Source organism: Xyrauchen texanus, chromosome 33, assembly GCF_025860055.1.
Source record: "Xyrauchen texanus isolate HMW12.3.18 chromosome 33, RBS_HiC_50CHRs, whole genome shotgun sequence".
In the NCBI taxonomy this organism is placed as follows: domain Eukaryota; kingdom Metazoa; phylum Chordata; class Actinopteri; order Cypriniformes; family Catostomidae; genus Xyrauchen; species Xyrauchen texanus.
The window spans coordinates 4,068,402-4,084,908 of NC_068308.1; the positions used below are offsets into that span (position 1 = coordinate 4,068,402).

The window sequence follows — 16,507 nt, forward strand, 5'->3', positions numbered from 1 at the left end:
AGACTGATATAGACCCACAGAAAATGTTACTTGTTTAAAATGATTGACAACTTTGCAAAATATTATTTAAAAGTTTGGATTAAGAACTATGCCACTGGCCTATCATTTAAAAAGAAAAAAGAATACCACGGGGTCTCTACCTATTATGGAACATGAGATATGCCTTTGAAAAGACACTTACCAGCGCTAATGCAAATGGAAGATGTTCTGTGATTCTATTGTCTGTTATTTTGGATTTCTTCTTCTTTGCAGAAAGAAAAAAAAACATCCAATCTGTTCCTCATGAAGCTCTTTTATGACTTTGAAAGACTTGATATAAAAAGAATAATATAAATGAATATAATGCACAAGTTTTATGGACTGCTTTTACTTCAATGTTGCATTTTATTATTATTATTTTTTTTTTTACATTTTAAGAGCTTGACTGTCCAAGTTCACTTTCATTGCAATTAAAAAAAAAGCAGCTTTGACATTCTGCTAAACATTTTTAAATGCTAGAAAATAATTCTGAGTAAATGTTGACAGAAATGTATTTTACTTTTAGGGTGATCGTGTACTGTCACCACTTGAGAGATTCTGTAGGTTTCAAGACAACGGTGGTTAACTGTTATTATGTCATTTTATTAGGTCAAATGTTCTATATTCTAGTAAGCTGTCTACCTAGGCAACATTGTTCAGGCATTAGAGGTATACTCTTGACCATGAAGGCTATTTCAAACAGTTGGCAGTGATGCTGCCTAAACATTATGTCATCATGGCACATATGCATAAGGCATCATGAAACCTTGCGAAGTGCACGATGAAAATAATTAGTCCAAGATGCTATTGATATGATATTTAGTTTTTTATGGAATCTGTTTTTGGTGACCAATAATTTTTGGTGAGCTGTTGCTCAGTTCAGGAGGTCTGGAAAGGGCAGCATTAGAGAGGTAGAATTTGGTACCTTGGCGAAGAAACTATCGAAATATTTAAGAGTTGTCATTAGTGCACTCAGAAATTTATCAAAATGTAAGAAAATTTTCCCTAAATACCTCCACTTTTACATCAGAAAGCAGTGCCTGTTTAGTTTAAATTTCACATCTGAAAGTGAAAGTTAGAGATTTAGAGATAAAAAAAGTACTTCCACTTTTAACTTTTTCTCACCCACACCTAGCATATCACTTCTGAAGATATGGATTTAACCATTGGAGTCATATGGATTACTTTTATGTTTCATTTATGTGGTTTTTGGTGCTACAAAGATCTGATCTCCATTCACTTGCATTGAAAGAACCTACAGAGCTGAAATGTTCTTCTAAACTTTTTTGTTTTGCTGAAGAAAGAACGTCATACACATCTGGGGTGGCATGAGTGTGAGTAAATAATGAGAGAATCATAATTTTGTGTGACCTATCCCTTAAGGGGTCTTTATAGTTTAATAAAGAACACAGATGCATTGTCTTTTATGATTTGGCCAATGAAGGCTTAAGCTGGCAATTCATTGATTGTCCATGTATTCCATTGTAAGAGAGTATATTCCAACTTTGACCAACCTGATGCAGGCAGAGGTCTGTGATGTGCACTGCAGTTCCACTGGAAGCTTGTGGAAGTTCATTTCAGTGAATTCCATCCTAAGTCCAAGGTTCAGGCAAGACTAATGCAGCAAAACTATGAGTTGAGGGATAAATTAAGTGTACGGATTGCTTGGCTGAATAGATGATTCTTTATTCTAGACTTAAACTGATAGAGTGTGTCTGAGTCCCAAACAGTGCTAGGAAGACTATTCTATACTTTAGGAGCCAAATAGGAAAAAGATCTCCCTCCTTTGCGATCGCAGTGAACATGATGGAAAATAGCGTTATAGAAGGTTTCTTTTATATTTAATTTTATCCCCTTTTCTCCAAATTTGGAATGCCCAGTTCCCACTACTTAGTTGGTCCTCGTGGTGGCACGGATACTCACCTCAATCCGGGTGGCAGAGGACAAGTCTCAGTTTCCTCTGCTTCTGAGACTGTCAATCCGTGCATCTTATCACGTGGCGCGTTGTGTATGACACAGCGGAGACTCTGCATGTGGAGGCTCATGCTACTCTCCGTGACCACACACAACTTACCACACGCCCCATTGTGAGTGAGAATCACTAAACGTGACCACGAGGAGGTTACCGCTTGTGACTCTACCTTCCCTAGAAACCAGGCCAAATTGGTTGCTTAGGAGTCACTCAGCAGACCCTGGATTCGAACTTGTGACTTCAAGGGTGGTTGTCATCATCAATATTCACTGAGCTACCCAGGCCCCCTCCCAACCAGGTTGCCTCAGCGCTGTCTGATGATGGCTGGGTCTTCTCGGATCGACTCATAATGTTCTACAGACCGGGATCCACAGCAATAGAATGGTACCCGGACCCGGCTGATCGTATAAATTGTGGATCCGAACTCGTACGAGTCCCGGGTCAGGCCTCGGGTTAGGATGGACCTGTGAAGACCTCTAATTCACTGTATTGCTGCCACATGATTGGCTGATTAGATAATCGCATGGATGATTGTTGGTGCAAGACAGGCTGGTTCAAGTATTTCTGTAACTGATGATCTCTTGGGATTTTCACATACAACAGTCTCTTGAATTTACTCCGAATGGTGCCAAAAAAGAGGCAGTTCTATGGGCGGAAATGCCTTGTTGATGAGAGAGGTCAACAGAGAATGACCAGACTGTTTCGATCTGACAATGTCTATGGTAACTCAGATTACTCTGGACCATTGTGGTGAAAAGAATCTAATCTCAGAATGCTATTTGGAAATGCAGGTTGGCACTGTTTTGGCAGCACGAGGGGGACCTACACAATATTAGGCAGGTGGTTTTAATGTTAAGGCTGATTAGTGTGTGTGTGTGTATATATATATATATATATATATATATATATATATATATATATATATATACACATTACCAGTCAAAAGTTTTGAAACACTTGACTGAAATGTTTCTCGTGATCTTAAAAATCTTTTGATCTGAAGGCGTATGCTTAAATGTTAATTAGAAATTTGTTTTGTAGACATTAATATAATTGTGCCACCATATAAATTTATTTCATTATAAAACAAAAAAATATATATATTTTATAAATATATACATATATATATTAACTGATCACAAAATATAGTCAGGACATTACTGATGTAAAAGTCATTCTTTATCAAATCTAAACAGGCTCCATTTCCAGCAGCTATCACGCCAACATTTTATCCTTGAGTAATCATGATAAATTGATCATTTGGTACTAGAAAATCACTTGCCATTAAATCAAACACAGTTAAAAGCTATTTAGTTAGTTATATGAAGCTTAACATTGTCTTAGTGTTTGTTTTTGAGTTGCCACAGTATGCAATAGACTGGCACGTCTTAAGTTCAATATAAGGTCAAAAATTGCAAAAAAGAAACATCTTTCTCTGGAAACTCATCAGTCAATCATTGTTTTGAGGAATAAAGGCTATACAATGCTTGAAATTGCCAAAAAACTGAAGATTTCATACAAAGTTGTACACTAGAGTCTTCAAAGACAAAGAACAACTGTCTCTAACAAGGACAGAAAGAGATGTGGAAGACCAGATGTACAACTAAACAAGAGGATAAGTACATCAGAGTCTCTAGTTTGAGAAATAGATGCCTCACGTCCTCTGCTGACAGCTTCATTGAATTCTACCCGCTCAACACCAGTTTCATGTACAACAGTAAAGAGAAGACTCAGGGGTGCAGGCATTATGGGAAGAATTGGAAAGAAAAAGCCACTTTTGAAACAGAAAAACAAAAAGAAAACAGACAACAGATAATTGGAAAAGAGTGTGATGGATCTTAACCCCTTTGAGCTTTTGTGGGATCAGTTAGACTTTAAGGTGTGTGAGAAGTGCCCGACAAGACAGACTATGGTAAGTGCTACAGGAAGTGTGGAGTGAAATGTCACCTGAGTATCTGGACAAACTGACAGCTAGAATGTCAATGATTTGCAAAGCTGTCATTTCTGCACGTTGAGGATTTTTTGAAGAGAACACTTTTAAGTAGTTTAAGAAGTTCTGAACATATTTTTTCGAATTATAATAGTAATTTTTCACGTAATTAATCTCCTGACTATACATTGTGATCAGTTGAATGCCACTTTGGTGAATAAAAGTACCAATTTCTTTCCAGAAGAGCAAAATCTGTACATTATTCCAAACTTTTGGCCTCCAGTGTGTGTGTGTGTGTGTGTGTGTTTGGCTGTGAATGTATAAAAAAAAATGTAAACTAATTAATCGCACAGTTATCACGATTATGGTACATTAAAACAAACATTAAAATATAAAAATAAATATATTTACTTAATAATTTGTCTCAAAGAACTTGCAAGATATTAGTTAGTCATCATTTATTTTTCATAATTTAAATGTGTACATGTTAAAATGTACAGTTTTTTTGTTAATGTTAATTAGACACATTTTTACAGCTATAAATCTTTGAAACAAGTATTTTTCCATGCCATCAAATCAGAGGACATGCTGTAATATAAAATTGGGCAAAGATCTGGCATTTTACAGTGGACTTTAATTCATAATAGGAATTTGGAGGCGAGGGCGTAGTCAAGCGTTCGTCTGGGGAGAGAGGAAGTGGTAAAGAATTTCACCTGAGATGAATTGCTGTTTCTATGTTTGCAGTGAGAGATGGGGGAAATGAAAAGGGGCCAGACCTCAGAGTGAGGAGAGAGAGCTGAGCCTGCATGTGTGTGCGTCAGTGCAGCCATTGTTTTGAATTTGAGTGTATGTCTGAATCTTCAAATTTATGCAGTAAAGTGAATGTGTTTGTGGGTAATATATTTACCTTTGATTTGGATTCACCATCTTTCTCCCCCTCATTCCTTGAACCTTGCCACACGGATCAAATGGGCTGATTTCTTTCTTTCATATCAAGCTTTATTAGCAAGATAAACTCAAGTGCACAGTGCCAATGCATTATTAGACACTATACATACATATATAAAACAAACTGAATGCTGAAGTTTAATTTGCTGAAGTTTAAAATCTCCAAAGTATTATTTTCTTTGGCAGCTGTTCAGTCTCTATCACGAACATGCTGGATCTCTCGCATGCAGTGTTGTTTTTGACACTGGTTCAGATGACAGTTAGTGAGCATTTATGGGTGGTGCGAAGAGATACAGCAGCTTGCATATATCTCTCCCACACCTGGCTCACCGCTTGCAGGTGAATTCTCCATTCTCCAGACAGTAAATCCGCTCCCGTGTTTATTATACCCAGGACATTTGTCGCATGAATAAATAAGTGTGCACTCTCCACACAATCAATTTCTGTGCTAGGATGTGCAGTCAATTTAAGTGTGTACCTCTTGGAAATTGATATGCCAATTTTAGTCACAGACAGTTGGGGAAAGCATTAGTGAAGTTTCAGGAAGGGAAAAAAAGGATATTACATTATTATTTTAGTAATTCTTTTTTACACATTAAACAGTCAACTAATAATAGCAGAAATTAATGCATAAAATTTCCCAGCCCTTAATATATACCTTAAGATATATATATATATATATATATATATATATATATATATATATATATATATATATATATATACATATATATATACCTTAACCTGTTTTCCTATGCTCCAGTCATATATCTCTCTTAGTACCCACTGCATTTGGTCATCTTTGCCATCATCATCCCACCTCACTGCAGTCATTGCCTCCTACTGTGTTTAACCACTCTATATTCCATTAAATATCATTTGAACTGTTACCTGCATCTGGGTCCTCATATACTGTATATTGTTATGATAAATAAATGTATATGAATTGGAAAAACTGGGCATTCACCAGCTGCTTTGGCTGGTGGGCAAACCAGTTAATTTCATACACTGCTGTAATCACCGGTTTTCACAATGAGGTAATCAAGGCATGGTCATAATTGTCATCTTTTCTCTTTTCCAGTGTATTGGTTGATTTCTTTTGATGGAGGACTGCCACTAGAGACACCATGAGCTGGAGCTTCCTGACCCGACTACTGGAGGAGATTCACAACCACTCCACCTTTGTCGGAAAGATATGGCTGACGGTTCTTATAGTCTTTCGCATTGTACTGACCGCGGTGGGTGGTGAATCCATCTACTATGACGAACAAAGCAAATTCATCTGCAACTCAGGCCAACCAGGCTGTGAGAACATCTGCTACGACACATTCGCTCCACTGTCTCACGTCCGCTTCTGGGTCTGTCAAATCATTGTGGTGGCCACTCCATCACTAATGTATCTTGGTTATGCCGCAAACAAAATTGCTCAGTTGGAGGAGGACAAGAAGGATGTGTATACTAAGAAATTATGTCTCAGAAGTCAACGGGATTACCCTGGGATTGAAGAAGCAGAGGAAGATCTGGACGAGGACCCAACTATCTACAATTGCACTGAAGTAGAGAACGGAAGTGACAGGGCCCCAGAGGGGCTTGGAGTATCCTTTACGAATGAGAGCGGTAAGACACGGCATGACGGTCGGATGCGAATACAAAGAGATGGACTCATGCGAGGCTATGCATTTCAGCTTCTAGCACGCTCAGCTCTGGAAGTTGGCTTTCTGGCGGGACAGTATGCTCTCTATGGGTTTTCCGTGCCATCTCGATTCCTGTGCTCAGACGAGCCTTGTCCACACAGTGTGGATTGCTTCATTTCTCGACCAACAGAGAAGACTATCTTCCTGCTTATCATGTACTCTGTGACACTGCTCTGTCTTCTTCTCAACATTTGGGAAATGCTTCACTTGGGTGTGGGTACAATGCTGGACCTCCTGTGCTTGAGACATCACCCCAGCCAGGACCAGGATGAATATCAGCTTGTTCCACTACCTGCTGACCCAGTACAGCCTGTAATCGCAGCAGAGGGAAGTGGTGATGGTTTTGGAAGTGACCTCTTCTCATGGAATTCTGCCACCCCTTTAGCACCATCAGGCTACAACATTGTGGCAAAGCCAAAACTTATGCAGTTCACAGAGATGAGCAGCAACACCAATTTGGCTTGCAACCAGAACCAGACCAACATTGCCCAGGATGAGGAGCTACATGCACCACAGAAGTTTGGAAGACCTGAGGACAAAATTGTTCAGGTCAGCGGTGGAAGTAGACGGGAATGTCAAGCACCCCACCAGGAGTTACAACAACCCCAGATGAATCAGGAGGCTTTAGCAGCCTACACTCATCAACAAATTAACAGCAAGTCTAGCAGGATGCACTGTGATCACAAACCCAGAGAGTATATGGTTACCATGCTTGGCCGGGGCCAGTGGGACCATAGGAGCCGCAAATCAGACATGGGGAATCCTTCAGTTTGGATTTGACATGCATTCTGGTGTTGATCTGGTGTTGATCTGGTGTTCAGTGTCAAAATGAAGTCAGCTTAGCTTTGATAATGGAACTTATTCAGGGTAAACACCATATTTAATTGGCCCCAAATGAAAATAGGCTTGCAGTCTTTTCAGTGGGTTGTACTGTTGAGTACCTTGTTGTCGATCAGACAGCTGACAAGACATTTAAAAAAAAATAAATTCAAAAACATTTAATTGGACATTGGTATTTACCCAAACACAAATGTACAATTATGCTTTAATTGAATAAATTATTTAAGTCAGCACTGTTGATTTGCATTTGCAGACACCACAGATAAATTCACTGCTTACAGTTTGCAAATTATTATGTATTTGATGTAATAAACCTATTTCAATTCACTTAAACCTTTCGATTCACTGTGTAGGGGCAGTGGTGGCTCAGTGGTTGAGGCTCAGGGTTACTGACCAGAAGGTCGGGGGTTCAAGCCCCAGCACCACCTAGATGCCACTGTTGGGCCCTTGAGCAAGGCACTTAACTCCAGGTTGCTCCAGGGGGATTGTCCCTGTAATAAGGCACTTTGGATAAAAGCATCTGCCAAATGTAAAATGTGTCTTCCTTTTAATTTGCCACGTCTCTGAGCTGGTTGTGACATCTCTGATCAATGATTTGGTTTAACATGAGACTTTCTTCCTTCATTTTCTTGGAACTTCTCATACAGAATATTTCTTTTAATCGTTTTAATATTTTGTGGCTAATAAAAAGACAAGAAGTTAATAAAACATGTAGGTACTGTAATAGATAATGTCCTTACCCAGATGGTACATGTACATCTCCGAGATGTCTGTTTTGGATCTTTTGGATCACAGTCTAATTAACATCTGCTTATTGATATCCGAGACATACTTGTTGACATACATTTATTGACATATTACAGATGAGCAAACAACATTATAAAACTATTTTAATCTTCCAGATGTAAACACGCACATCAAATAGCCATCTCTGTGATGTATGTGTGCTCTCAGGGCATTCTCAGATCATTTTGTTCCATCTTAGATTAAAATTATAAACCCACATTTCAAAGTTTATTTTATGTCCTAATCAAGGGCCCAAATACAACACAGAACCAACCTCTATTCAAACATATGCCTTTTAACTACATGTGTTTTGGTGGTATAACAACTTTAAATGATGAAATGTTCTGTAAAAAGTCTTAATCTCAGTCTTTATCTGAAATGTATTTGCCTCCATTATACTACAGGAAAAAGTAAAACAAACCATAGCATCCCGAAAATAACTTTGCTGATTTAACATTATGGTCAATGAAATACATATACTGTAAGTTATTTTACTAATACTAATGAATGAGACAGCATACACCTTGTGCATGTCTCTATGTAGGATACAAACTTCTAGTGGCTGGACCAACAGTTACAGTGTTGTTGGCATGAGATTGACCTGTAGTCACCCCTTTAGATACATACCATCATGGTTGTATTCATAAACCATTTCTAGACAATTTTGTATAAAAAAAAAAAAACACCTCGAAAGAGAAGCAACTTAAAGGCATGTTAAAATTATTACATCACTGGTTTGGTTAATTATTCATTAATTAATTTAGAGATATGCTGTACTGTATAATAGCAACATTCAAAAATAGAAATAGAAATAGGTGCAGGTGAGTCCAGCCTTACACAAGTGAATTGTCATCATGTTCTGTCTCTGTATGATGTAGTCAGCATGACTAGATAAGATGCATAATATTGCATTCCAGTTGCTTGTGCCACAGTGCACATTCATTTTTCTATTTAAATATAAATATTCTTTTAAGTAAATACATTTAAGTTGATTTTTTTAATAAGCAAACTTACTTTGGAAATGTATTATCATCATACTTTGTTTTTTTATTCACTCGTTGTTTTTTCTGTCAGCGAAAAGCTATTTTTTTTCTGTGCATTTTTGTGGTGTTTTGTTGGCCACTGTGTGGCATATAGTGTGAGTGCGGGTCACGCCGGAAGGAGGCGATAATGAGTAACAGTGCGCTACAGCAGTAAGTGAAGAAGAGATTCAGGAGGGCTATTTGAAAAGACCTTTTTACACAAACAGGATAAAGGCGAGATATAAATATCGATTAAAAGCGACATATGTGACGTTACTTTACAGGTTTAATGCTTTAGACCTTTCGTTTTTATATCAGAAAAGAACACAATTAAAGGTAAGACAAACATCTTTACCAGTACTGTGGTTATGGTGTAGTTTTGTGTTTGTTGACATGCGTATAATCAACCCGTAGTTTGATGAAGAGAATAAACACTAAAATCACTCAAATTAATTCATAATGATTTCCCCTTGGTATCAGATGGATATATCATGGCACGGTAAAACCTGATATGACCATCATGTCACTATGTTACACGTCTTAAAACTTGTACATACTATGATAATTGCATGATAATTAAAAAACATCAGTTATTATCGATAATTTCACATAAGATTATTATACATAGTAAAACACGAGCTGCACGCAGATCAATGCGTTTATAATGTAGATAAGTTTGAGTACTATGATGTCAATTTGTGGCACTTAATACAAATTTGCGAAACGAATTACAAGCCAATAGATAACAAAAACGTACAATAGACGAATTAAAAATGCTATTGTGAATTTTATCTTTAAGTCTTGTTAAAAACAACTTTTTAAATCCTTTGAATATTATCAGTTGTTTATTTGAATATTGTTTATTCAGTATTTGTTTTTCTAATCGAATTATTGTTTATATCATATTTAGACTTATTATAATAAAAAACTGTCAATAATTAATCCATATTTGTAATTGATATTTATATATTTTTAGTTTTTATGTAATATTCTAAGTATTTTAATTATTATATACACTTATTTTGGAATAATTTACAGATTTGGAAAGAAAATTGGTTAAATTGTTTAATTCACCAAAGTGGCATTCAACTGATCACAAAGTATAGTCAGGACATTAATAATGTGAAGGAAAAAAAAAAGCAATATCACTATTTGAAAAAAGTTATTTTGATCAAATCTAGACAGGCCCCATTTCCAGCAGCCATCACTTCGACACTTTATCCTTGAGTAATCATGATAAATTGCTAATTTGGTACAAGAAAATCCCTTTATTTATATATAAGCCCTTATATCAAACGCAGCTGAAAGCTGTTTGGTTCGTTACATGAAGCTTAACATTGTCTTTGTTTTTGAGTTGCCACAGTATGCAATAGACTGGCATGTCTAAAGGTCAATATTAGGTCAAAAATGGCAAAAAAGTATCTCTAGAAACTCATCAGTCAATCATTGTTTTGAGGAATGAAGGCTATACAATGCTTGAAATTGTCACACAATGAAGATTTCATACAAAGTTGTACACTCCTCAAATACAAAGGACAACTGTCTCTAACAAGGACAGAAAGAGATGTGGAAGACCAGATGTACAACTAAACAAGAGGAGAAGTACATCAGAGTCTCTAGTTTGAGAAATAGATGCCTCACGTCCTCTGCTGACAGCTTCATTGAATTCTACCTGCTCAACACCAGTTTCATGTACAACAGTAAAGAGAAAGCCAATTTAAGTAAGTCAAATTTATTTCTAAAGCACACTCAAACACAGCAAAGCTGACTGAAGTGCTGTACAGATGAATATACAATACATTAAAATAAAACAAACATGCCAAGTACAGATGAATATACAATACATTAATAAAACAAACACGTCATTTAAAAAAAAAAAAAAAAGACAATCTCATTTAATACTGCAAAACGCTAGAGAATAAAAATGTGTTTTAAGCCTACGTTTAAAAATAGACCGTGATGAAGCTTGTCTAATGTCAAGTGGTAGCTGATTCCATAGCCTAGGAGCAGCAACTGCAAATGCTCTTATCACCCTTGCGTATATAACTTGACCGAGCAATATGCAATAACATTTTGTCTTCAGATCTTAAAGACCTAGTTGGTAAGTATGGCTGTATTAAATCCCTAATATATGACGGGCCTGGTTATTAATTTTGAAACTGAAAAACAAAAAAGTAATGGTTAGAGTGGGCAAAGAAACAGATTGGACAATGATAATTGGAAAAGAGTGTGATGGATCTTAACCCCGTTTAGATTTTGTGGGACCAGCTAGACTGTAAGGTGTGTGAGAAGTGCCCGACAAGACAGTCACATCTATGACAAGTGCTACAGGAAGTGTGGGGTGAAATGTCACCTGAGTATCTAGACAAACTGACAGCTAGAATGCCAAGGATCTGCAAAGCTGTCATTTCTGCATGTGGAGGATTTTCTGATGAGAACTTTTTGAAGTAGTTTAAGAAGTTCTGAACATTATGTTCAAATTATGATAGTAATGTTTCATGTTATGAATGTCTTGACTATTCATTGTGATCAGTTGAATGCCACGTTGGTGAATTAAAGTACCAATTTCTTTCCAGAAGAGCAAAATCTGTACATTATTCCAAACTTCTGGCCGCAGTGTATATATTTTCTAAATAAATATTAATTTGATAAAATTATGTTTCATTTGTCAAGATTATTTTTGAGTGGCATAAAGCACCCCCATAGTGGAATATATGCATATAAACAAACTCATGAATGTTTTTCAGCTGTAAAATGAGTGCAGATGTGTGTGTTGGTGTGAAGGGCAAATCCTTCTACCTGCATGAGGTGAAGAAACATCAGACTGTTACACTTACTGACATCATCAGCCGACTGGGAGGGGTGAGGCATATTCATCCTGTTAATTATCTACAGTACATATGAAGGAGAATAAGGGAATTGTTGTAACAGTAGTTTATTAGTACTACTTCATATAAAACATGATTTTAACTTATCAAACATATCCTGTCTGTGTTTAGAAAGTGGACAGTTTCCTCAATAAGGATGTGAACGTGGTTGTGACGGGCGTTAAAGAAGCTCTCTGTGATTTCCTGGCTGATAGTCAGTCTACTAAACCTGGAGGAAAACATTGTGGAACCACCAAACCTTTGGTATTTACTCTGTATTTTATTTGTTAGAGGTCAAAATCTGAAGGAGTTTATTTTGCTGCTCTGACTTGTAGAGTATCCTGTTTCTTACATGGCTCCTTACCAATTGAGTAAATACATGGACATGAAATATTGATTTGAATGTAAATGCTTTTATTATGTGTGAAGAAAAAGTGTGGAGTGACACAAGAGACATTAAATGAGCACAGCTATAAATATACTGTCCGTTATTGCTCTCATTATTGGCTACTAAAATATTTGACCACAGAATCTACATTCTGCCATTGACCAATCACAATGCAGTATTCCAGAGAACTGTCTAATAATAAAGCTATATGACACCTAAAGCTGCACATTGAAGTGATTTCATCATTAGTAAAGTGTGTTGTCATGTACAACCTTGGAAAAGTCACTGTAACGTAGTGGGTTATTGCTTTTATACAATGACAGCAACAGCTATGATAAATACATTTATTTACATTAATAATCGGTATAAGCAATTCTTCCCCCAGGCAATTAGCCAGTTCATTAGCCAAACTGTGTATGGTTGACACGTTAATATAGAATGTGCCGTCACAGGTGCATTTATCTGCATTCTACAACAGCATTGAACGCAACTCATTAAATATTAATTTATAGGGCCCTGTGAAATCGGTATTATTTTTTCTAAATTCATTGTTTTCCGTGTTTTAAAGTCGAATGACATTTTATCAAAAAAAAATGTCTAATCAAATGAGTTCATATAATTATCAAATGAGAGCAGAACAGTTACTTTCAATATGCTATTGCATTATTATTGTTTTCCATTATTTTATCAAATAAAGAGCTTCTATACTGATCCTCACAGCACAATACAAAACCCAGAATTGTACATTATTACTACTACATCGATCAGCCTCAACATTAAATCCACCTGCCTAATATTGTGTAGGTCCCACTCGTGCCAGGAAACCAGCATCAACCCGCATCTCAGAATAGCATTATGGGTTGATATTCTTGTCACCACAGTTGTACAGAGTGGTTATCTGAATTACAATTAACTTTGTCAGTTTGAACCAGCCTGGCCAGCTAGGTCATCACAAATTAAATTAGATTAATTGTGCATTTATACACATTTTAGCCCAAATATCTCAAACTCCGTGACATTCCATGCTTTATAGTTAATTCTGTTATTATGACTGGATTCTGTCCATGTTTTCCGTGTCGCAGAAATCATAGGGCCCTGTATTTAGAGTCAGAACTATCCGTTTTATAATAGACTGCAATGCGGGTGAGACTAGTCTGCTCATTAAATGCCATTGGGTCTCAAACAATGATGACTAAGACATTACAGCTTCATTTTATGTTATAGCATCATTTTCTGCAAAGCTGCTTTGAAACTATGTGTGTTGTTACAAGGGCTACACAAATAAAAATGACTTGACTCACATGTGAATGATCATTAAATGGGAGTATTAAGACACTATTCTCTGCTAAGCTGCTTTGAAACAATATTGATTATGTAAAGTACCATAGTAATCAGTCTGGTAATGAGAAGATCTGGCAGCTCTGAAACATCTAGTGAAAATTCTAGATGCATTGCTAACTGACAGCTAATGAAGATTTTTAAATGTTTTTTCTCCTTAAGGTTTGTGGAAGTCGTGGAAAAGCATTGCTGGAAAAAGCCATTCACAACAATGTAAGTCCACATCTGATGTGTATGACTCAATTTTAGAATAGAAATGATGTCTTTTGATTGTATAGAAGTGAGTGATGGAAACTAACTTTAAAGCATAGCTGTGTGAATTTATATCACAAATTTGATTTTCAGAACTCAAAACCTCCTCCATTGCAAAAAGAAAATGTATTGAAACTAGGGCTGTTGATTTAACCAATTATATGATAAAAATAAATAACGCAATTAATCATGCACCCAACCTGTACGGAAATTCCATAATAAGGAATATTCTTACCATCAGAGCAGTTCAAGCTTGGTGTAGGTCTCCCTCGTGCCGCCAACAGCACCAACCCGCATCTTAGAAAAGGATTCTCTGATGATATACTTCTCACTACAATTGTACAGAGTGGTTATCTGAGTTATCGAAGACTTTGTCAGTTCGAACCAGTCTGGCCATTCTCTGTTGACCTCTCTCATCAACAAGGCATTTCTGTCCACAGAACTGCTGCTCACTGGATGTTTTTTTGTTGTTGGCACTATTCGGAGTGAATTCTAGAGACTGTTTTGTGTGCAAATCCCAGAAATACTCAAATCAGCCCATCTGGCACCAACAATCATGCCATGGTCTAAATCACTGAGATCAAATTTTTCCCCATTTCTGATGGCTGATGTGAACATTAACTGAAGCTCCAGACCCGTATCTGCATGATTTTATACACTGTAGTGCTGCCACATAATTGGCTGAATAGATTAATGCATGGATGATTGTTGGTGCCAGACGGGCTGGTTTGAGTATTTCTGTAACTGCTGATCTCCTGGGATTTTCACACACAACATTTTACTCTGAATAGTGCCAAAAACAAAAAACATCCAGTGGCTGATCGGTTCTCTATCATTTGGTCATTATTTGCTAAAATGTTGCTGATATGATCAATATAAAATGTACACAAACATTAATTTTATCTCCTGCTTTCATCTGGCGGTAATGGTGTAATGTAAATTGCGTATTATTTGAGAAATAAGTGCTATCTTTAAAAGCCTAATTTACATATAAAGGAGTCATGTTTGCGTGGAGGGGAAGGACAATTAATTTAAATTCACAAGACGCTGCCAATTTCAGCGCTGATTGTGACTACTTAAACTAGATTGTGGGTGGTTAGTGGCTAAGACACTGAATTGCCACACGCAAAAGTGGCGCAACTTTTCAGTGAATTTTACCCACAATATTTTTATAACGTTTATAATGTACTATTGTATTTATAATTGTTTTAATTATTCAAAATTACTTTATTTGGGGTCCTTTCTCAGTAAATATTGGTATGCAATTAATTGCAATTAGTTTGATAAATCGGCACATAATTCAAATAAAAATATCAACCGAATGACATCCAAACTGCAAAGATGACTTGTTTACTGCTACATTAAATCTGCAAAATAGTCTTCTCCTCTGCCTTGTTCAAAGCTTACGTGTTCTCCCAACTCGGAAACTTGAGTATTAGAATTATCACAGAGTTTCACGGTCGTAACTATGAGTTCAGGGGTCGTACATGTGCAACTTCCGAGTGGTAAAATCGTATTCACGATTATTCCGATATCAAGTGTAGCCAACATTCATCTTTACAAGCATGTCAAGCAAGGATGTTACGGATTAGCATTTGTGATTTCAACAGGATGTGACATGCAGCACTCAATTGGCAGTGCGCCCTCTAGTGACGTATGACTGTATAGACAATCTTTTACGATCTGCTGGCATGATTACTTGACGCATTTGTGCTGAAATTGATTTAGCAACGGTCAATAAGCTAAATTGATCAAATTATTATTGACAAATAATCGATCATCGATTAAGCATTAACATGCCTAACTGAAATATCTTGGTTGTGGTGCTAGTTCATTCTCTTCCAAACATGTATGGCTGTATGCATGGGATTGCACCGGTTACAACATTTATGTTTTGCGAGTCCATAGATGCTTATATGCTATGCAAAGTTGTTAGTTAATCATAACAGTAGGCATTAACATTGACGTTTTAAAGGAGAAGCAGAGGCCAAAACAGAGTGTTTCAGGCAGAGGTTAGGTTCCCAAGCTGTGGAAAATTGTTAATATTTTTAAAACAAATTTTAATATATTACTTTTTAATTACAAGTTGCCGTATTGCTTTTAAAAACTGTTACTAAATAAAACAATTAAGGACATGAATTGTCATTAAACATTAGTTTATTAAAGGGCTAGATCAATTCTGTCATGATTTACTCGCCATTATGTTGTTCTGATCCCACATGACTTTCTTTCTTTCTGAAATGTAAACTAAATGTAATAGTTGGCCTCTATATGGGTGCTGTGCAGTAACTGGTGAACAGGTGTTTAAAATAAAAGCTGTTCCACTGTGTTTCCCACAGGATTTTGTGAGGCTGGTGGGTGGACCTCAGACAATTTAACAGTTTAATATGACAAATAAAACAATATGTTGTACCTGATGTCCAAAAGTCCAAAAAAGTATTTGAGGTTCTGA

At 36.6% G+C, this 16,507-nt stretch overlaps 1 protein-coding gene across 1 annotated transcript; it reads left to right on the plus strand.

Moving 5' to 3' along the window:
* Positions 1-5,995: 5,995 nt before the first annotated feature.
* Positions 5,996-7,342, plus strand: LOC127627224 (gap junction gamma-1 protein-like). Its single transcript, XM_052103569.1, has one exon. The coding sequence runs from the start codon at positions 5,996-5,998 to the stop codon at positions 7,340-7,342; it is 1,347 nt and encodes a 448-aa protein (XP_051959529.1).
* The last annotated feature ends 9,165 nt before the right edge of the window (positions 7,343-16,507 follow it).